This window comes from Cebidichthys violaceus, unplaced genomic scaffold, assembly GCF_023349555.1.
Source record: "Cebidichthys violaceus isolate CVI_PGR_0920_01 unplaced genomic scaffold, fCebVio1.0.p SCAF_19, whole genome shotgun sequence".
Taxonomy (NCBI): domain Eukaryota; kingdom Metazoa; phylum Chordata; class Actinopteri; order Perciformes; family Stichaeidae; genus Cebidichthys; species Cebidichthys violaceus.
This window is the reverse complement of record NW_027176361.1, coordinates 11285224-11307776: the sequence shown is the minus strand read 5'-3', so window position 1 is coordinate 11307776 and position 22553 is coordinate 11285224. Positions and strand designations below refer to the sequence as shown.

Genomic DNA, 22553 nt, shown 5'->3' with positions numbered 1-22553 from the left:
TAAATATATAAATACATTTTAAATGGACAGCGCCACGATTCCCGAGGATGAGCGGAATGGGACGTGACCGTGTTGTTGTGTTTGCGTTGGTCAGGTGCAGCCCGGGCACCAAGCCCGACCCGGACTGTGACCCCAAGCTCGAGGCCGAGGTGGTGAAACCAGACAAATGTGGCAAAATCAAAGACCCCGCTGGACCTTTCAGGTGAGAGAGGAGTTTGTATTCCGACCTGCTCGACGGCGCGCCGACTGTAACAACCTATCCTTTCCCATGATGCATCTCAGTAGTGTCTTTTGTTCCTACCTGGTAAATCTCCACTCATCCAGTTTGTGCGTCTGGCTTTCTGTTATTGAAATATTGTGGTAAAGTTCCTCAACATGTCTATTTAAGACCTTTTGGTGAAATCCTCAGTAGTGTGGTGTTTTATTCTTCTGAACCAACCTTTCGCTGTTATTTATCTGGCACCACCGCGGACAAAGTGTAGTGAGAACAGCGTTGGACTCTGAACCCAACACACACACACATATGTATTTATTTTTACATGCATTTACTGTAGCTAAATAAACAGTGTGTAGTGTGGTAGCAGCACCCTTATATATGTCTTTCTATGAAAATGTTTCGAGTGCCTGATTGTCAAATGTCTCTCTAAGGATTGGTTGCTTAGGATTAAATGTCTTTAAGGAACGATTCAAAAGATGATCAGCAGCGTGTCATTGGTTGAGCTTTGCTGGACCATCTGAGTGCTCTTCCTCTGCTTCCAGGGAGTGTATCAGTGTGGTGAACCCCACTCCGTACTTCCAGAGCTGCGTGTACGACATGTGTCAGTTCAACGGCCAGCAGCACGTCCTGTGCGACCAGCTCCAGGCCTACACCGACGCCTGCCAGAGCGCCGGAGCCAAAGTCCACCAGTGGAGGACTCCGAGCTTCTGTCGTAAGTCTTCAGCGTTCCGACGTTTTGTCTTCTCGTCGCTTGGTCCAGATCCTTGGATCGGGGAAAAAAAGCTCCAACAACATAACATTCATCTTTTCCTCCTTGTCTTCAATCACCTATATCCCTCCATGCAGCCCTGGCCTGTCCTCCCAACAGCTCCTACACTCTGTGTGCCAGTTCCTGCCCCGAGACGTGTCTGGGTGCGGTCGGGCCACCCGGCTGCGAGGACGTGTGCGTGGAGGGCTGCGAGTGTAACCCGGGCTTCATCCTCAGCAACGACAAGTGTGTGTCGCTGAAGGACTGCGGCTGTGTGGACACCAGCGGGACCTATCACCCCGTGAGTGGGAGCTACGTCCATGTGACCTAAAATCACAAAGTGATGGATGATTCCACTGTACTCTAGTCAAAGCATTCACGCACAACTCCGCACAATATTTGAATGGAGTAATGATACGTTGATGGTATTCTTAAAGCATGATACGATGATACTCAACAATACAATTATAGTTTACCACATTGTTGTGAGGGCTTGCCACACATATGTATAATGTGCATATATGTGTGTGTGTGTGTGTGTTTGTCAGGTGGATGATAACTGGTACTTGGAGGGCTGCGAGGAGAAGTGTGTGTGTCACAGTGGAGGTTTGATTCAGTGTCACAACAGCAGCTGTAAACCCACCACTGAGAGCTGCCAGCTGCAGGAAGGAGAATACGAATGTCGTCCTTTAGGTATGTCTCACACACACACACACACACACACACACACACACAAACACAAACACAAAGCATCATTCATATATTTTTATGCAGATTTTGAAGTATTGCATTGGAAAAGCTGTATTGAAACGGCAAAAGTCGATAAAACGTCCAATTGTGCGAAAAAGAGTTGATGCGCTTGATGAAATGTGCGAAACGCCTTTTGCCAAATACTACTACTACTACTATAATAATATATTTAAATGAGGGTTGGCGGTTTGATCCCCGGCTCCAGCTGGTCTCATGTCAGTGTGTCCTTGAGCAAGACACTTAACCCCAAAATTGCTCCCGTAGCTGTGCCTACGGTAGATAGATACTGAATTGTAAGTCGCTTTGGATAAAAGCGTCTGCTAAATGATTGTAATGTAATGTAATGTAATGTATATTAAATAATGCTCTTTTGTTCAGGAAATGGCATCTGCTCGGTATCTGGCGACCCCCACTACACCACCTTTGACAAGCACAGCCACCATTACATGGGAGCCTGCTCCTACACGCTGTCCAAACCCTGCAACGTCTCCTCCGGCTTGCCGTACTTCAGCGTGGACACGCAGAACGAGCACAGGGGGAGTAATAAGAAGATCTCCTACGTCAGGGCTGTGATGGTCAACGTGAACGGGGTGACCGTCGTCCTCGGCAAGGGCCGCACGGTCCAGGTACGTTAGCTGACGGAGACGCCGGTTCTGGTTCTAGTTCGGAGAAATCTCTTTTGGGGTTTTTGTAGCGATAATGCCCACAATGCCCTTCTTTGGCGTGAATGTTTACAGGTTTTTTAGTCTTCAATAATTGTAAATGTCTTTGGAGAATGATAAGCATTTTGGTGGTTAAATCGGGGGATGGGGCCATGACCCCGGGGAAATGACCGCCTCCACGCACAGACGCTCTCTGCTCACCGTCGGAATAAACGTCTCTGTGTCCTCCAGGTCAACGGGATGGCGGTCGTCCCGCCTGTCACCTCCATGGACGGAGTCAAGATCTACTTGAGCGGCAAGTTCGTCGTCCTGGAGACGTCCTTCGGCCTGAGGGTACGTTTCGACGGCAACCACCACGCCGACGTCACCGTGCCGACCTCCTACAACGGCCTGCTCTGTGGCATGTGTGGTAAGAACCAGTCGTGTCCCATTTCAGGCTGTTATAAACAACAACGGATTCCAATCCAAGTTGTGTCTATTCCTTGGTGACAGCTAGTTCTGACCCAAAAACTACCAGGCCAACCAAAATACTATCACACAGGCAGCCCATAATGTTTGTTCCCCCCGGCAGGAAATTTCAATGGAAACTCCAAAGACGACAACTTGAAGCCAGACAACACACCAGCTGCTAACACCAACGAACTGGGAGACAGCTGGCAGGTTCCTGACCCGAGGCCCGAGTGAGTCACGTCACGCGACACAAAAATACGTACTCCACCACAAAAATCATCACTTCACTCCATTCTAATAAATCCTCTGCCTCTTCTCCAGCTGCACCAACGGTGGAGGACAGGAGGACTGTGATAAAGACGTGGAGGAGGAGGCCAAGAAGCCCACCAGCTGCGGCATGATCACGGATCCCAACGGTATGACACACACACGCACACACACACACACACACACACACACACTGTTGCCATGGAGAAAGTGGTCATTGAGTGAAATGAGTTTGGTCTTCAGGTCTCTTTAAGCCCTGCCACTCCGTCGTGCCCCCGGAGCCGTACTTTGGAAACTGCGTGTACGACATGTGTGCGACCGGAGGCCAGGCCGTGGCTCTGTGCCAGGCCATAGAGAGCTACGCCGACATGTGTGCTGCTGCAGGAGTCCCCATCGCATGGAGGAACAACACCTTCTGTCGTAAGTCTGTGTGTGGAGATTGCGTGTCAAAAAAATTTAAAAGTACAAATACGGAGCCGAGTATAGGGCACACAGGATTTATCAGTCATGAAATCCTTGGTAGCATTTAGAGTTGCTCGTGTGAATAAACACTTTACATTTGGAGAAAAAAAACAAACACATGTATTTTACAAAACGTCCTTCAAACACCCCTTGTCCATCTGTCCTCCCTCCCTCCAGCTCTGAAGTGTCCCCCAGGCAGCCATTACAACCCGTGCGGCCCCGCCTGCGCTCAGCCCAGCTGTCAGGACCCGGCGGCCTCCGGCGGCTCCTGCGACCAGCCCTGCGTGGAGGGATGCGTCTGTAACCCGGGCCTCATCCTCAGCGGAGACAAGTGCGTCCCGCTCAGCGAGTGCGGATGCACCGACGCCGATGGACACTATAGACCGGTAAGCGTGCGCCTCGGGGGGCGGAGAGTTTGTTTTTGCGAGAAGAAAGCGTTTGAGCGTGCGCTGAACTTCTCGTGCGTCCACAACAGGTGGGAGACTCTTGGTTCACGGAGACGGACTGCTCAGAGCGCTGTAAGTGTAACGGCAACCGCAACGTCACCTGCGAGCCCTGGCAGTGCAGCCCGGCGCAGGAGTGTAAAGTCGTGGAGGGAGTGCTGGACTGCCACTCCACAGGTGAGACGATCACACCTTTCACCAAACAAATAAACAGTTTGAGAATATTTGCGGTTCTGTTCATTATTTCTTATTCGTCCTCAGGTAAAGGAGTGTGTCACGTGGCTGGAGATCCTCACTACTACACCTTTGATGGTGTGATGCACACGTACATGGGCACCTGCACTTACACTCTGGTGGAGGTACGAATTTCAACTTGATCAACATCTGTTTGTGCATTCTGAAACAATAAGAGCACAGTGTTTTGAAATGATATGGGTTTTTTTCTGAATCCCATAGGTGTGTAACACCACCAAGGTAACGCCCTTCAAGATCGTGGCTAAAAACGAGGAGCGCGGTCAACCAGAGGCCTCCTATGTTCGCTCTGTCAAGGTCTACCTGCCTCACGACACTGTGGTGGAACTGCAGAAGAGCCGCAGAGTTCTGGTAAGGAACGCTATTCTTTTGTAAATATAGAAATTATATTGCCGGCAGAAAACTACGGAAGCCCTGAGAAGCAAAAGACAAAAAAAGCATTCTGTTGATCCATTTTCGCAGTCTGATCTAAAAAATGTTCTCTCCTGTTTATGATTAAAAAAAATAGTTTTGGCAGATAAAAATGTTTCGTACGGAAATTTCTTGTGTTGTTGTAATCCTTATTTCGGCCACAAGTGGCTGAAGTGCACCACTACCCAATGTTCTACATAGGACTAAATGAATACTTTCTTTTTCTCCAGGTACATTTCGATTTACATAACTTGCTAACACACAATATATGTACCTTGTGTTTAAAGTACATGGAACATTTTAAAACTCACCTGGAAGAAAACATGATTGCTTTTCGTCCTATTTTGAAAATGTGGCCAAAATGAGTTTTACGCCAACAAACACGAAGGATAATAATAACCTGAAACGATAACTATTTGGCTCAGACTAACGGCTTCCGTAGAAAAACACTATAATGGTAAACAGCCTAATGAAATGGTCAATGACTAGCTGGTGTCTGTCTCTTCTTAGCTGAATGGACGGCGGGTGAAAACGCCACTTTCCATCGAGGTGGCCGGAGCCAAGGTGATAACCAGTGGATCCTACAGTCTGCTGGACACGAACTTTGGACTGCAGGTGAAGTTCGACGGCGTCCATCACCTGGAGATCACGGTTCCTGGGGAATACTTCGACAAGGTATGAAGACATATTGTCTTTATTGTCCCTCCGCCAAATTTCTCACGGTCAAGTCAGACAAACGAAGAGCTCGATTTACTCCTCTCCAGCTGTGCGGCATGTGCGGCAACTACAACCACAACTCCTCGGATGACAACCTGATGCCCAACAAGAAACCAGCCAAGGATGTGATTGAACTGGGCAACAGCTGGAAATCCGATGGGGACAGTGATTCTGGGTCAGTAGCTCACAGCCATCACACACGGTTGACTGTGATTATGTGGGTAATCTGAGCTTGGTTATGATCAACCTATGCATGTTGGTTATACTTTCACGTTCTCCCCTCTAGCTGCCAGCCAGACACTTGTCCAGACGTGCACCCCAACTGCACGGCGGAGGAAGAGAAGCTGTACGAGGCTCAGTGTGCCGAGGTCATCTTCTCCGACCGCTTCAAGCCCTGCCACTCGCTGGTGCCCCCCGAGGCCTTCCTGGGCAACTGCGTCTACGACATGTGCGAGTACGACGGCATGCAGGCGACGCTCTGCGACAACGTGGAGGCGTACGCTCAGGCCTGCCAGAGCGCCGGGGTCACCATCAGCTGGAGGAACAACACCTTCTGTCGTGAGTTCCGGCCACGCTCATCGACAGGTTAAATCAAAGATTGTAGTCGAGTCGTCTTTTCGTGATTGTCTTTCCCCCCCCCTGCAGCCATGCCCTGCCCTATCAACAGCCACTACTCGGACTGCACCGCCCCCTGCCCCCCCACCTGCTCCGACCTCTTCCCCATCTTCTGCCACCTCCCGCCGACGGCCTGCGTGGAGGGCTGCCAGTGCGACGCCGGCTACGTCCTCAGCGACAACAAGTGTGTTCCTCTGGACAAATGTGGCTGCCTGGACTCAGACGGAGAGTACCATGATGTGAGGATGTGATGTCATAGAACATCAGAGACACATGCTGGTTTAAAATTTTGGCCCCCCTGGGCCGGTGCCCCATAGGCCCGTTCAGTAATCCATCCATGCTTGGGAATTAAAGTAAAGATTGTTACACGTTGCAATATATCTTTGTGTTTGTGTGTGTGTGTGTGTGTGTGTGTGTGTGTGTGTGTAGGTGGGAGACTCGTGGCTGACAGATAAATGTACTGATTTATGTACCTGCAACCTCGGTGGCAAAATCATGTGTAAGGACCACAGCTGTAATTCCAACTCCGTGTGTGGCCTGGACAAATACGGAGACGTCTACTGCAAACCCACCAGTGAGTCACTCTGACCGGCTTCATCCGTGATATATTTTAAGTATCGTTTAAATCTTTAACCCGTTTTTTCACCGTTTCATTCACACCGTCCTCTAGAGTTCGACAAGTGCAGCGTCTCTGGGGATCCTCACTACCGAACGTTCGATGGCTTCACCCATCACTTCCAGGGCCCCTACACCTACGTCCTGACTCAGGGCCACAACCTGCAGAACTCCCTGTCGCCCGTCGTGGTGCGGGGGAAGAACATCAGACGCGGGGGGAACGGGAGGGTGTCCTTCCTGGATCAGATGTACGTTGACGTTTACGGCGTCAATGTCCGCTTCCTGCAGAAGAAGAACATCCTGGTCAGCAGTTTGTCTTTGTCTGATTTTTTTTGTCGCTTGCGTTAAAAGGCAAATAGTGAAATTCTATTGTGTCCTTTCTAGGTGAACGGAGAGCGTGTGTCACCTCCTCTCAGTCCAGTTGATGGTTTGACCATCACGATGAACTCCAGGCAGGTCCAGCTCACCACCGACTTCGGACTCACTGTGCGCTTCGATGGCAAAAGTCGCGGAGGTAAGAGGAGAAGAAACCTCGGCCCTCGCTAAACTGACCGTGGCTCGTTTGTGAATCCATTCACTCCTCCATCTCTCTGTTTGTGTGTCAGAGGTCATACTGCCCAGCACCTATAAGAACTCTGTCAGGGGGCTGTGTGGAAACTACGACGGCATCACCAGAAATGAGTACATGAAGCCAGATGGAGTCGTGGTCAGGAACCTGAACACGTTCGGAGAGAGCTGGAGGGTCAGCGACCGACAGGCGGAGGAACTGAAGATCTTCCACCTTCCTCCCAGTGTCCACGCTCACAAGTAGGTCCACTACCAGGTCCCTGCTGTAGCAGTAAACACACCTTCTATAGATTTTACAAACATTCGGGTTCATGAGAATAGAGATTCATTCTGACCTCAGTTTTGTTTATGTATCATCAGTTTACTTTGTTTAGTTTTAATGCCCATTTTCAGAAGAGATAGTAATGATGATAATAAATATTAAATAGAAAAATACTTATTTTTAAAATTGTTTTAAAATAAACAATAATAAAATTGATAATAATAATGATAATTAATAAATAAGAATAAAGAGATTAAAAAATGAAAATAATAATAAATAAAAATGAAATAGCAGAAAGATAGCAATAGTGATATTAAATATAAGTAAAATCACTTAATTAAGGAAATATGTAAATAATAAATATGTAAATAAAGAAAAAATAAAATTTAATTTACTGTAAAATAAAAGGAAAAGCAGTAAAGGGTAATAGACTGGATTGACAATTCCATACTTTTACCCCTGCCCTTATTTATGAGTTATTATTATGACACATGAGCAAGTTCCACTCACTAAAGAAGGCTGTAAGATATAAGATATTAACAACTTTATTTTTTAATATCTTACCACAGATGGGGGTCTTTATGTTGGGGGCTTGAATATCCACAGTAATATGAAGTGTTGTATTAGTGTTAGAGGTATCTTATGTGTAGGTCAACTGGATATTTCCACCAGATAGTGGAGGAAGAGGAAGGGTCAGAAGATTCCCACTGGCGATCATAATCTCTTGACCTTGGATTTTCTAAGCAAATTTCAACGTAATCTGATATGCAGTTATTGAGAATGTTAAGACACAGCGGCTTTAATCCTTTCTATATCTCCTCTGTCCATTCCATTCTTTCTGTCTGCTCCATCTGTCTCCAGGCGAGAGGTGGAGACCGATCCAGATTCGGGATTTGAGACGTCGGACTGCTCTCAGTCTCAGCTCAATGACTACAACAGCGTGGCTCAGTGCGGAGCGCTGTCCGACTCCAAGGGGCCGTTTGCTGCCTGCCATGCTACCCTGCCGCCTAAAACCTACCAGGAGTGAGTAGTGTGTGTGTGTGTGTGTGTGTGTGTGTGTGTGTGTGTGTGTGTGTTGAAGCTGTCCAGTGCAGTTTAAATTGGTGCATAACACATGATACACTTGACGTCCTTCCTTCAAATTGGAGTCTGACTGTGGTGTGTTTGTCCCTCAGTGACTGTGTGTTTGACCTGTGTGCTGAGGATGGCAGTGGGACGCTGCGTTGTGCCAGTTATGAAGCGTACGCTGCCGCCTGTCAGGAGGCCAGAGTCAAACTGGGATCCTGGAGGCAGCAGCTGGACTGTGGTAAGATGCTGAACGCGTTTCACTGCTTTACACATCATGTGGGATTAACGACGGTGGAGTGATTCTCAGAGGACTGTGGAGGCTCACAGGGCACTTTATTAAAAATGGTTAAAATGTAAACTTAAAAAAAGAAAATGTGATTCCACAATGGGGTTATAATTTTGGATTTTTTTGATTGTTACCATATTTAGAATGCAGTGGCTTTATGGTCTGTTTGACTGTAAATGGACCATCATGTACTAAATGAACTTCATGCTGTATTAAAGAAGACTTGAAACTAGAGATTGAGACCATAAACTCATGTTTACAATGTTTACTGAGGGAATAAATCAAGAGAGAAGTAGAGTCATTTTAGACTAGACTTCTATACAACCAGAGGAGTCGCCCCCTGATGGACACTAGAGAGAATGCAGGTTTAAGACACTTCCGTATTGGCTTCACTTGGCAGAACCGGAGGTTGCAGCCTGGTTGTGACTCTCTCTCTCTCTCTCTCTCTCTCTCTCTCTCTCTCTCTCTCTCTCTCTCTCTCTCCAGTCCTGTCCTGTGATGCCAACAGCACCTACACCACCTGCATGTCACCTTGCCCCGCCTCCTGCGCCGACCTGGCGGCCCCCTCAGAGTGCGACGCCACCGCCTGCGCGGAGGGCTGCCAGTGCGCGGCGGGCTTCGTCATGAGCGAGGGCGTCTGCGTGCCATACACACAGTGTGGCTGCACCTTCCTCAACCGATACTACACCGTAAGAGGCCTTCTGGAGTTACAGCAGGGGCTGTGTGTGTGTGTGTGTGTGTGTGTGTGTGTGTGTGTGTGTGTGTCATTGTGTGATGATCTCTTTCAACCCTCCACCTCACCTCTCTCCCTCCGCTTCCTGCAGCTGAAGGAGAAGTTCGTGACTGAGGACTGTTCCCAGGCATGCGAGTGCACCAGCACCGGCGCCGTGTGCCAGCCCAAAACCTGCCAGGGCGGTTTCGTCTGCACCATCTACGAATTCAAACGGGATTGCTACAGAGGTGTGTGTGTTTGTGCTTCGGTGGAAATACAATTCATCCATCATTCCACTCAAAAAAATGATCAATTATTTATACGGACGATGCTTAAATGAGCGCTGTGAGAGACGCACACAAGGTCAAACTGTCAAAAAAGGTTAGAATAATGTCTTGTTGTTGCAGCGAGTCCCTGCCTCAGCTACCCCTGTCTGAACGGAGGCAAGTGTGATGAGGCCAGCAACAACACGTACAGCTGTCGGTGTGCGGAGGGCTTCGAGGGAACCAACTGCGAGGTGGAGATAACTCAAAGCGAAGGACTGGGTACGTCTGCTTCACTCATCAGGGTCACACTATGACATTTACACGTCAGTCGATCTATATCAGACTTCTGTTAAAAAAACAAAAACATGTATGACTTCATGATTCTTTTTGGATTTCGTTGACTTTTATCTTTGTGAAAGTTTGGGTTTAAAGTAATTGTTGTTCGTTACAGAAACCAAGTGGATCATCCTGATAGCGGTGTTGGTCGCAGTCGTCGTCATCGCCATTGTGACCGCCGTCGCGTGCGCTTGTCGACAAAAAGCCAAGTGAGTCTCAGCTGACTGTGTTCTGTGCAAAATGTCAAAGCATTCCGTGTGTGAGAGGATGCGAGGTCCGTATTTTGAGTGTCAGAATATTTTCTTTTTAATCATTCTTACAACTTTGGCATTAATCTCTCAATTCCGACTTCAAGAAAGAATTGTGAGAATAAAGTCAGAATTGTGAGAATAAAGTCAGAATTGTGAGAATAAAGTCAGAATTGTGGGAATAAAGTCAGAATTGTGGGAATAAAGTCAGAATTATGGGAATAAAGTCAGAATTGTGAGAATAAAGTCAGAATTGTGGGAATAAAGTCAGAATTGTGAGAATAAAGTCAGAATTGTGGGAATAAAGTTAGAATTTGGGAAATTTAACTTTAATTCTGAGAATAAAGTCAGATTTCTGAGTTTAATATCAATTCTGATTTCAAGTCAGTATTTTGAGAATAAAGTGTGTGTGTGTGTGTGTGTGTGTGTGTGTGTGTGTGTGCGTGTTTTGTGTCATGACTGCTGACCGACTTGTCCACCGCTGTCCTCTACTAATCATAAACAAAATCGACTCTCATCAAGGCCCAGATAAAAGTTTAATTTTCATTGCAGGTCACAAGTTTATGTAATTCAGAGGCAGCAGTCGTCTCACAGTGGGTGAGAGAAAATTAGTGTCATCACTTTTGGGTTTTATTTTGGCGGGCATTTCTGGGAGCATGCTGTATCAGCACTGGGAAGGGGAAGGTGTGATTCACTGACTGCCTTCACTCTACCTTCACTCTCCTGCTCTCAACCATGACTCATCGACGTTTTGTCGTCCCTCACCTCGGTTCTTTCTGTCCGCAGGAATCCCAAGTGTGACGAGAGAAAGCTCAGCATGAAATCCACGAGTAAGAACCGTCACCACTGTTCATGAAGAATTAAGAGACAGGAATGACGCTCAAACACATCGCTGATCTCCGGACTACATTTAAAAAAAATAGACGACAACGTTTGAGCGTGATCCCAGTTTATAACGTTTGTAGAGTTAGACCCACATTTAGGTCAGCTTACATGCTGACTCATCAGAAAATCCACTGTTACTCACAATGAATCCATATATTTTATATCCAGTATTTGTTTCCTTTTTCTAATTTTAATTCAAACTAAATTTAAAAAGTCTCACTAACGCATTCTGTCATTGTCTTAAAGTGTCTTTGGTATTTTTCATATATAAAAAAACAATATATATAAAAATATATATATATGAATATAAAATATATATACAAACTGAATATAATCAAAAATGGACCCCATAGTAATAGAGTAAATAGCATTGGAGGCTGACTCCTTTGCATCCTAATTCAATTTCATCCGTATTTACTTTTTAAATTGATATACTTTTCAGCGATATCTTTAAGAATCCTTAATCTCCTAATAGAGTAATAATCTGAATGTCTGCAGATTCTTCCTGATGATGATCAGTAGTTTTATTTTAACATCTGTCCCTTTCTTCTCTTGCAGCTGTTCCCTATTCAAACATGGACGACCAGAGAAAGGATAAAGTCACTTCTATGTGATGCTGCAGCCTGAATGTAAGGAACGCGAGCCGTCTGCTCTTCAGCAGAGAAGAACTAAACTCCGTCACAAATGAAGGAAGGCTTGTGAGAGTTGTGAATGTTATTGATGTTGTTCATACGCCCGTGTTTTGCTTTTCTTAACTTATGCTTTTGAATGTAATTTTAGTCCGATGCGCACGTTTAATTAACAGAAGAGTGGAAATCTGTGTGTGTGTGTGCGCCAATAAGTGTTTGTGTATTTATGATATGAAATGAGTAAAAAAAAAAGAGAGAAAATGTACGTTTGTCTTTGTTGAACATTGGTTTCATTCTTACAGATCTTTTACCATATATCCATATTCTGCATCTAGTTTATCTTATTCTTTACTGGACGTCCTCACACAACAATAACTGGTCTGTAGAGAGAAAGTTCATTCCCGTTACGCTGTGGGATCACAAGTCACGGTCGTAATGGGTTTCAGTTTGACCAGTTTTGAGTGTCTGTATATCACAGACTCATTATAGGAGCCGAGGTTGACCATCCAAACCTCACATGGACATGAACACACCAAAGTGTATGCCATATATATTAACACAGCCAAAATAATCACAACATCAGAAATCAAAAATGTCCCTAAACACAAAGGGTTAAAGGGCCGATTCCTTTCTGTGAAGATTTGTAAAACTGATGAAAGATGTTTCGTAATACGCAAACAGCCAACATACCTGTGAAACTATGAAACTAATGACTAAAAATCAAACAGACCAACGCATCACCCAGCAACACTTTATTTGAAAACCGGGAGATTCCCGACACGTTGCACAACAACGAGTTTCCTCGCTGACTGTGTGTGGCTCCCTAACGGCTCCGACGTTTGAAAGGAGGTTCCACACCGAGGACCGGAATGAAAGGCGCATTCAGACAAAGAACAGCAGCGGCTGTGTTCGGCCAGACTCGGTGGAAGGCGACTCATTCTATTACAAATCCAGTGTACAAAAACAAGTCGCACTTGTACGAGTCCACACGTTTATTCCAGCGTTCCACAAGCTCAAATTCAAGATGCTCAGTGTCGCTACACACATACAGGAGGTCAACGACACGTCTGTAATGTGTCGTTGCTTCAACACTGGGATGGCACCAGACGGACATTCACCTAAAAAAAAAAAAAAAATGAATTACAAAGCCCAGCGCTCCTTCTGAGGGCTCGGTTCAAAGTTCTTAGGAGAACCTATGACCTTTTTTGTTGACCCCTTGACCTTTTGTCCGGTGCCACCGCCATCTCAAAGTCCCCCCATACCAACACTTTGGTCCATGAGAAATCAAAGCAGGACATTTGTCAACAGTCAAACAATTCAAGTTTCCAATATCACATGAATATTTACTCTTCTGTCAGTTTTCCAGTCATTGAGATTCAACACTTCTTTCAAGGAAATTAATCTGGAAATGAACAAATAAATAAAATCAAAGAACAAAAAACATATTTGACATAGTTCTATCCTGGTAACACCCTCATTTAAAAAGCTTTAATGGCTCCTCCATGAAATGCTATGGATGTGGATTTCACAAATGTAAAAGAACGTGAACACAGAGCGCCGTCTCTAAGCAGCGCTGATCCGATAAACAAGCTCTCGCAGCAGATGAACCCTGCGTCCACCGCAGACACGAGACGTGAGACGAGGCTCACCATGTTCATCAACACACGCCACACTGTTCAGGTTCAACGCTGCGAGGGCTTGTCGGACCACGGAGTGTATACGAGGGGTCAAATGAAAAGACAGAAACATCCATTTAAAACCTGAACGTTAACAATAAATAATCATCATAATCATTGAGACGAGTACATCTGAAAAGTATTCAGCCAGTGTAAAGACTACCGATGTGGGACTGGATCACGCTCATTCAAACGTTATCCTCCAAAAATAGACCAAATTTGTAAACTTTAAGATATTAATATTCATTGTAATTACTGACACATTTCCTTCACTAGCAAATAAGCAGAAGCCCGAACTGCTCCGGATTGACAGATTATTGACAACGAAACCTAAAAGCTGGAACTTAACAGAGAATGAAGAGGTTGTTGTCAAAACCGACCAGCATTAAGGAGCGGTCCGACATTGAGGGAACTCCCCATTTGCCGTCGTACCCAGAATCTGTATGTTACAGAAATAGTTTTAAAACATGTCTAGCTTAGCTTAGCTTAGCACAAACCACTGGAAGCAAGGGGGAAACTGCTAGCCTAGCTCTGTCCCTGAGACATGTTGTATCATGTTTACTGAATAGCTGTAGGAGTTATTGTTGGGATGCTTTAGGGCGGGGCTACCTTGTGATTGACAGGTTGCTGCCACGGCGTTGTTCAGTGCTTGGTCATACTAAAAGAAACTCTTAGGAGTCGGCTGTTAATTACTACATTTAGTTATTAGCATGTGTTTTTGCTAGCCTAAATTAGTATCACCATGAACAACACAGCATTAGCATTAGCGGCTATGTTTGCTATGCTAACGGTACCCACTTCTCTTCTTTGGGACGTTAACTAGTTCTGTGTTTTCAGAGACAGCTAGGTCAGCAGTTTCCTCCAATCTAACTGATGGTTTGAAGCGTACTTCACAACATGTTGGACAGTTACAAAGAAAATACAAACTACTGGATCCACCCAGCTTTAGCTGTGCTCCCAGGCCTGGTTTCCTGATTATACCCTACATAAAACTTAACTATAAATATCAACAAAGACATAAGAAGGCTACGAAAACAACCCACTGAGTAAAATGGAATGTAGGCTAAAAGGAGGTGTAAAAACAAGAATTGAAATAATGAACCAATGAAATGAAGAATTGTTGTGGCCAGCAGCATCGCTCCATCACCTTCCTCCTCTCTGACCAATCACCGATCCTCTCTGCTCCTCCGTCCATCTCTCCATCCACCATCTTGTCGTCTTCAGGCAGAGGATCAGGCTCCAGCGGCTGACAGATGGACCAAACACTGTGTGTCTTCAGTCAAAGCCTTCCTCCTCTCCAGGTCATCTGAGGAGAAGCGGGAGTTTTCAGTTTTCTGTTCAGGAGTCACAAGCAATATGCGTTTCTGAAACAGTTAGTGTTAGTTTAACTCATTCAGACGCCTGAAGCTGCTTGGTTGGCTTTTAAACAGTCCCAATATGATCAAAAGCCCATTTCACACAAATTATTTCCAACATAACTGAGCCTTCCACACATGTACGAGTATTTGCAAGACTTTGACACCACTGTAATTTTACATTTGTAACGGAGAGCTCATAATACGATTTAAAAGCCTTAAAGCTGTCTTCTTACCTGCCGTGAGCCTCTTGGATTGGTTCCAGCACTAACACCTTACACTCTCTCTTGGCTATTTTGTCCAGTGAGATGAGGGCGTGGTCAGGGGGCGGGGGCAGGGGCAGGCCTCTGCCAATCAGAGGTCCTACGGGAGGGGCGGCGGCATGGCGCACCATCACGCTGCCTGACCTGGAGCCAGCGGATATTAAGACAGGAATGTGTAGGTCTGTCTGTAAATGTCTGCATAATGTTTGAGCCGTTGCATCATTTACAGAAGCGCGGCTGGCCGACGCCCTGCGTACCTGACGTGGTTTGACCTGGGCGGCTGCTGGTGGGAGAAGCTCTGAGATCGGCCGTGTCGGTCCAGCTGCTCTCTGGCTGCGGGGCCGGATGACGACGACGACGGCGATGGAGCGTTCCTCATCGGTGACCGAGGCTCCGCGGGGGGAGTGGACACCGAGGCCGTGAACTGGAGCTTCAGCTTCATGTGCTGGCTCAACTACGGGGGTGGGGGATGGGGCGAGACGGGAGAGTCACTGTGTTTTATTTTCGTTAACCGATTACCGTTTGAATTCATCGGAAAGAACCGCGCAGTACCTCAAAGAGTCCAGTCCTGAGGATCTGGAAGGCCACGGTGAAGGAGAGGGTGGAGCCCTTCCTACACTGTCCCAGGTTGTTGAGGGGAGACTGGCACACCACAGCCGGGTGGGCCCTGTGATGCTGCTGGCCTCCTCTGTCAGCTGATGAACGGACGGATGGGTGGAGTTAGGGAACAGGTGATGGGGGAGAGGAGGGAGAGAGAAAGTGGAAGTAGATTAAGATAGGAAACCGGATGAGTCAAAGGAAGCTCTGCTACTTTTCACGAACACTTGCTGAGTCATTGGCCACACTTTAGAGAGGAAAAGCCCCGCCCCTTCCGGTGGACCTCCATGGGACCGTATTTCGTAAAAAATATATGCGGTCGTCAATGGCGAGAGTTCCCAGGAGATAAAAAGAGTTGCCGGATAAAACACATGAGGTAAGATGTACATTTGTGCATGGATATAGCTAAGTTAGCTAGCTAGCTAAGGAAATAGTCGCGCCGGTGACTCACATCGTGTGAGAAGAGCGATCGGTTCCACACAAACTAGCACAACAACTCTATGACAGACTGGGGGGGGGGGGGGGGGGGGGGGGGGGTTCTAAATTCAACACTATTCACCACACAAAAAAACACAATGATGAGTGTTGCTCCGATGCAAAGGGCACCAGCTAAAATCTCGCCTAGGACCGCAAAAAGCTCAGGGGTCTGGGTAGTGCCTCTGTCATGGGTCGAGACATGGATCTAGTGCCCGCCCACACAGATAGCAGAACACTGCAGCTTTCTGTGCGTCGCTGTACCGTTGGATTTCATCGTCGCTGCTTTCACCCTGACACGCCCCCCCAACACGTGTCAAAGGCTGCTGCTAAATGTTGCCACGCCGAACTGCACCGAAGGCCGCACATCTGGACATCAACCCGGCCATGCAGACAGCGTTATAACGGCTCCCCAGTTATAATGGATCTCACGAGCCTTGGATTATTAATAACTGACCCGAGAGAGAGAGGAATCGCTATACTCAAGAGGCAGTCATCACCAATCGTCTCTGTTGATTTGGCCTGGTGTTGATCTAACATTAGACTTATTAAGATACGTTGTTTTTTTTACCGACATTGGTTCCCAAATATGGCCATATGTTGGTCATCAGATAAGCATTTTTGGCTTCCTCTATTTTCACACAAAAATGACTCAGCACTTCATGTGGGAAAATATTCACTTTGAAATACGTTGCTCAGTGTTTGGCCAACAATGGTGGGTGATAATGGCTGCAATTCTCACTGAGGTGGGGTTGAAAATTCAAATTGACACTCCGGACGTGGTGAAAATCAAAGCAACCTCCACCAGAGGAATGAATCCAGTCGGGCAGCGGCTTTAGTTTAGACCGTTAGCATGCTAATATTAGCACTAAACAGCTCTGACTGAAGGGCAGTTTTGCAGGTATGTGGCTATAAACCAAAAGATTAAAATATTTGGAACAACAAATGTATCATTATGAATCCAAGGTTGAATATCCGTCTCTCTCCCTCTGCATTCTGTCTGTGTGGCGGCGTGGGCGTGGCGTGCCGGCGTGGGCGTGGTCTTTTTTGACTCTCAATCATATTTTCCGATGACGTCGTCGCACATTCTGTGCCGGGCATCGACACAAAAACCCCTCAATCCCAAGAAACGTAACGAGCTGAATTGTTTCTGCACAGTAAAACTTAAAAACAGCTGTCCGGGACCGCGTGACGGTAAATCTCTGCTACTCACCATCCGAATTCCAGATCAGACGCACGGCCAGGAAGTCCTGCAAGTTGTTGAGCAGGGTGTATTTCACCCAGAAGTGCTCCAGAGGCCTGACCGCGCGGGGACAGGAAGCGGTCATCACCAGCAGAGGACGGTCCAAGCGGATACTGGGCAACAAGTAACAACTGGAGATGTATCTGGAGGGAGAGCACAACTGCTGTTTTCATTGTCCTGTGATGGACGTGTTTCACGGGAGACATTTTGACTGGTCACAGCGGGAGAAGCACAGGTGGAGCAAACACCGATAATATCATTTTGAATCACTTCCACTTGTACATTTCCTGCTCAGACATCCACAAATGACCATTCTCCTACATTCCACATGTTGAACAGAAGAAGAGCAGTTACCTTGTTAAAGGCAGTGTTGGAGTGTACCACTGTAACACGGCCACCAACTGGACTTCCAAACCCTACAGACACACACACACACACACACACACACACACACACACACACACACACACACACACACACACGATAAATGTATTAGGACACATGATTAACGAAAACTAATAAAAACACATCAGACACACTGTGGCACTGGGTGACATTGTTCATTCATCAACATGATCACACAAACACCCACTAAAGGATTGAAAAACAACAATAACCAGCCTTTTTTTTTGGAAATGACTGAGCATTTTTTAAATGAAACTATACGTTGGTCAGCTGTTTTTAAAGAGCTGACCAGTGAAAGTGAGAAATTGTCAACAGAGAGACTAACACACTGTTGACTTTGGTCTTTTCATTTGTTGACAATAATCCGTCATCCTTAAAATATACCAACGGCACTATTTCTGGAAAGAAATGTTGCCGTTTGAATTTGATTTGAAATGTCTTCTTCTTGTTTTTATGCTGAGCTACAAACTAAATTGCATTGACCTCTATTGTATTGGTGACTAGAGATCTAACTGGCCAGACACCATGAGGAAGAAGCGAGGACCTTTTTATTTAATTTGATTTACTTTTGGGGAAGTTGCTCGAAGCGACCTTTAAATTCATTTGAAGCGTTGTGAAGTCTCAAAAGACAATAACACACCACCTCAAATATCATAGACCTAAACTAAACACACAGCCAGAGGCAGATTATTCATTATAAAAAACTCTGTTCTGTTTTCATTATTAGGCCGACAATATCTGTTGCCTTCTTTTTATTAACTTAATTCCGTGCTTGCAGTAATGAATACTGCAAATATTATTGCATTGGAGCACCTCCCTGTAATAATCCACTTGACACGGCAAAAAAAACAACTTGTGGTTCTACAGAGGGAAAGAAAAACGTGGACTTTTGCCATAAAACACGAATCTACCGAGAGCTTATATGATGCTTAACTGACCCTGAGCACGGGCGCGTTGTGATTTCCCCACATAAACGTCTGTGAGCTAACGTGTGTGACACGTGCGCTGCCCCTCCCTCCATTTGGAGACGCTGGTGAAGTGAAGGAAGCTGCCTCCATGCTGTCTCCTCACCTCGCTGGAGTCCTCCTCCGCTCTGTCTTGTAGCTGCAGCTGGAACAGGAAGTTGTGCTCCTCCAGGGCGCTGAGCATGCTGGGTAAGCGGGACGACTCGCCGTCCATCCGACAGAACGACGCCACGGTGACCTCGGCTGATTGGTGGCTTTAGGGGGGGGGAAGTGGAAACAGAAGAAGCGTTTGTTTGGAGACCGAACGCACTTCCTTGATTTGACCACATACAGTACGGGGAATTCTGTAAGACGACACGACTCTGAATAAACAAGCGCGTCTTCATTGTGGGTGTTGTGGTGGCTACTGCAGAGCTAACGTGAGCATGCTAGCGTTTGCTAGCTAGCTGTAAACACAGCTGAGGCCGATGGGAATGTCACTTGTTTTATTGGTCATAAACCAAAGTGTGGAACAAAGTTAAGCCGTCTACGATGAAGGTGCAGTAGACCAGCCACACTGAAAACAAACAGAACCAATGTCAACTTGCTTTGGAGAAACAAGATGTCGTGCAAATCATTAGCCAGAAAACAAAGCGTGTGACGCAATCAAACGGACGATTGTAGAGCTCAGAGCTTCCAGTCGGTCGCTCACATCTAATCTTCACAATACAAGATAGAGCCTCCAGTGAAAAGCTCACTGGGTTGCCCTCCAGCCCCCCCCCCCCCCCCCCCCCCCCCCCATGACTCACATAAATGAATAACTAAATTCCTTGCTTACAGTTTGATAACCCAATATCACAAATTTGCCTCAAGGAGCCTGTTCAGCAATCTGTACAGCATTCACCCTCTGTCCTTAGATTGCGGTGTTAGATTCCTCATCATTCAGAGAAGGACAAACTCCCTGCTTATGGACAGACGAGTGTATACGTTAAGAGCTTACCAGACATTGTCGACTATGAGAACGGAGCCGTCTGGCATCATGGGGAGGTAGGACGAGTTGTAGTTAGGAAGGATCTTCACGTCTCTGACACACAGCTCATCCTGAGAGCTGCAGTTCAACACTGAGGAGAAGGAAAGAGGGGGAGGAGAGAGAGTGTGTGTGTGTGTTTTAAGATCTGTGTGTGTGTGTGTGTGTGTGTGCTGACGGTCTACCTTTGAGGACAGTCAGGTGTTTCCCAGAGACGGCCATGTGCTGACATTGGACACTGGGAGGTGGGAGAACATTCAGGATGGCGCTGACTGGGAACGGAAACGAGACACAGACACGACGGTTCAAACCCGGCACATCGCTACAGCTGTTAAAAAACGTGGTAAAGTGGTAAATCTATGAGAAAAACAACTTGAATATTCTATGAGACTACAAAGTCGTGAATTTGCCGCCGCTCGCCGTGTCTCGTGTCTGCCGTTTGAGAGAAACAGAGAAGCGCGTACCCTGTGCCCTGAAGGCGCTGAGGTCCTGCCTGAAGGTGTGCATCGGGCTCCGGAGCTGCAGGAGAGTCAGGTAGCCGTGTTCCCTCACCTCCACCTGCTCCTCGTCCTCCTGCCTCCACACGGTCACTACGATCTGACAGCACAGAGGGGCAGAGAGTTTAGGCATGGGCCAACATGTGGTCAAACCCCGTGTTTTGTGTGCAGACGCGTCTGACCTTGGTTTTCAGCGTGTTGACCGGCAGCTTGTCCAAAGAGACGGTGAGGCTGAAGACGACCTGGTCCTCCAGCACCAGAGCAGACTGCAGGAGGACAAGCAGAGGACAAGATGTTGAGAGATTAAAGACGGAGAGTTGGTTTTGGTGACAACATGTGGAATAAATTAGCAAACAGATCATTGAACATGAAAGTCTAACAGGGCTTTAACGTGTCTGTACGAGGACTAAAAGAAGTGTCAAAAGGTGACGTCTTCAAATGTGTTGTTTTGTCCGTGAAACAGTCCAACGGATGTTTTTGTTTCAATGTTTGAATACAGCGGTTTGGCCATCTTGAACTACAGCCGTCGCCATCTTGGCTTTTTTACAACCAATGAACGGAAGTGACCACATTTGGACGGCGGAGGAGTGATGTAGGGACGCTGTACACGGCAGCGACCTGTCAATCACAGTAAGCCCCGCCCTCAAACATCCCCTGCTTTATGGTCTGTTTGACTCTAAATGGACCATCATTCACTAAATGAACTTCATGCTGTATTGAAGAAGACTTGAAACTAGAGATTGAGACCATAAACTCATGTTTACAATGTTTACTGAGGGAATAAATCAAGAGAGAAGTAGAGTCACTTTCTCATAGACTTCTACACAGTCAGACTTTGTTTTGCAACCAGCGCAACTCATAGTTCAGCTCTACTATAAAGTTATATGATTATTATTCATCATTTTAGTCATTTAGTCAGGAGAGCATTTTGAAGTAAACATATAGAAAGTATAATAGAATAATTTCTTATTATATCATCATAACATCATAGTTGGGAGCATGTCTTTATTTATTTATTTAGAAATACTCCGATCAACAGACACATGTTGAGGTTCTGTAGCCTGTACCATTTACACACCAGTACAGTCTAAAGTCTCAGTGTCCTCTGTGTCGTCTCCAGACCCTGCAGGTCTCCTCTCTGTCTCTGGCCTGGAAAGCAGAAGGTGGAGACTGGAGCTGGTTTAAAGCCCCTGAAGACCAGACCGCACTGGTCTGGACACATCTGGAGCACAAGTATCACTGCACGGATGAGAGGCTGCTCAAATCAAACAGGTCAGAGTGGACAGGAAGTCTATGAATGGCTGCGGTTTGGTTTCCCCTCACTTCCGGAAATAGATAAAGTTACTTCCTGTTACACTGAAGGTAGGTCAATAAAATGAGAGGTGATGGCAGTGAGTTTAAAGGTTATCCAAAATGTCCTCCAAGTCATTTACAAGTCGTTGTTCGCCTTTAAAACAGACTTTAGATGGTAAATACGGTGAAGAGCACCTGTACCTAATATCTTACCCTCACCGGTTCCCTCCCAGACTGTCGCCCACCAACGGCCGAGCTGTTGTGAATGAGATGCGGGCTGCACTGTGTGAAAGTCCGGCTGCTCTCCGGTGTTTCTCCTCCAGACTCTCCGGGCTCCTCTTCCTCTCCCTCCTCGCTGCTGGTGCTGGTGCTCTGGAGGTCCGGCTGGTACTCGGCGCCGGGTCTCTGCTCGCGGCTCTCGGCGACGCACGCGCTCGCCAGAGCGGACAGAGAGCCCGCGAGCTCCTTCCAAGGTAAAACACCGGAGCTGTCATCCCTCCTCCCCGGTGTGTCCCGGGACCGTAGGACCAGCAGGAACTGGACAACCTCCCCGAGGTAGACGTGGTTTCGCCGCGGAAGTGTCGCGTAGTCCGCCGGGTCTGACAGACTCGATATCGGAGCGGCAGGGAAATACATGAAATACTCGCATTGTGATTCCATCACTGCAACTGTAACGTAACTGTGCTGTTTACCGTCTGCTGCGGTGTAAACAGCGCGAGGCTGAAGTGCCACGGTCTGTTCATGTATAGTGAAAAACACCGTATGCCAGTTTCAAATAAAACCGTCTAGCTAAAACAGTCTAACACTTTCACTACCGTAAACAACAGGATTAAAGTAATCCCCAAATCATTGATAGCCATCTTCGCCGTTGAGCTTCCGTAGCAATACAAACAAACAGGGCGGCTAATCGA

At 46.7% G+C, this 22553-nt stretch overlaps 2 protein-coding genes across 3 annotated transcripts in view; one reads left to right on the top strand and one right to left on the bottom strand.

The window, feature by feature from the left end:
- zanl (zonadhesin, like) overlaps nt 1-12133 on the top strand; it is a 53305-nt gene extending 41172 nt beyond the window's left edge. The window contains exons 84-112 of the mRNA XM_068713649.1: nt 95-202; nt 760-929; nt 1064-1266; nt 1514-1658; nt 2094-2341; nt 2609-2786; nt 2949-3057; nt 3149-3243; nt 3338-3514; nt 3734-3942; nt 4032-4176; nt 4261-4358; nt 4456-4602; nt 5173-5337; nt 5427-5554; nt 5666-5937; nt 6025-6233; nt 6424-6568; nt 6665-6912; nt 6994-7123; nt 7215-7416; nt 8300-8461; nt 8614-8744; nt 9279-9481; nt 9617-9752; nt 9912-10049; nt 10222-10315; nt 11141-11184; nt 11798-12133. Of these exons, the coding sequence (XP_068569750.1) occupies nt 95-202; nt 760-929; nt 1064-1266; nt 1514-1658; nt 2094-2341; nt 2609-2786; nt 2949-3057; nt 3149-3243; nt 3338-3514; nt 3734-3942; nt 4032-4176; nt 4261-4358; nt 4456-4602; nt 5173-5337; nt 5427-5554; nt 5666-5937; nt 6025-6233; nt 6424-6568; nt 6665-6912; nt 6994-7123; nt 7215-7416; nt 8300-8461; nt 8614-8744; nt 9279-9481; nt 9617-9752; nt 9912-10049; nt 10222-10315; nt 11141-11184; nt 11798-11853 (4495 nt within the window). The 3' untranslated portion in view covers nt 11854-12133. The remainder of the gene's footprint in view (nt 1-94; nt 203-759; nt 930-1063; nt 1267-1513; nt 1659-2093; nt 2342-2608; nt 2787-2948; nt 3058-3148; nt 3244-3337; nt 3515-3733; nt 3943-4031; nt 4177-4260; nt 4359-4455; nt 4603-5172; nt 5338-5426; nt 5555-5665; nt 5938-6024; nt 6234-6423; nt 6569-6664; nt 6913-6993; nt 7124-7214; nt 7417-8299; nt 8462-8613; nt 8745-9278; nt 9482-9616; nt 9753-9911; nt 10050-10221; nt 10316-11140; nt 11185-11797) is intronic.
- On the bottom strand, nt 11985-22511 carry trappc14 (trafficking protein particle complex subunit 14). Of its 2 annotated transcripts, none has more exons than XM_068713647.1 (12): nt 21856-22511; nt 20532-20615; nt 20317-20449; nt 20038-20124; nt 19826-19946; nt 18953-19100; nt 17831-17892; nt 17447-17619; nt 15715-15857; nt 15420-15616; nt 15136-15306; nt 11985-14850 (listed from the first exon to the last, which is right to left on the bottom strand). In XM_068713647.1, the coding sequence occupies exons 1-12, from the start codon at nt 22300-22302 to the stop codon at nt 14847-14849; spliced, it is 1770 nt and encodes a 589-aa protein (XP_068569748.1). In that variant the 5' UTR covers nt 22303-22511; the 3' UTR covers nt 11985-14846. The 2 variants fall into 2 exon arrangements, with proteins under 2 accessions (XP_068569748.1, XP_068569749.1); XM_068713648.1 differs by having other exon boundaries at nt 21862-22511.
- Between the last annotated feature and the right edge of the window lie 42 nt (nt 22512-22553).

Bases quoted from the DNA above. Each gene is read 5' to 3' on its own strand.
- trappc14 (XM_068713647.1), bottom strand. From the start codon at position 22,302: ATGGAATCACAATGCGAGTATTTCATGTATTTCCCTGCCGCTCCGATA. The intron at 20,616-21,855 runs GTAAGATATTAG...GTCCTCCTGCAG, and splicing joins CTGGGAGGGAACCGGTGAGG to TCTGCTCTGGTGCTGGAGGA. The intron at 17,893-18,952 runs GTGAGGAGACAG...GTGTGTCTGTAG, and splicing joins CGGAGGAGGACTCCAGCGAG to GGTTTGGAAGTCCAGTTGGT.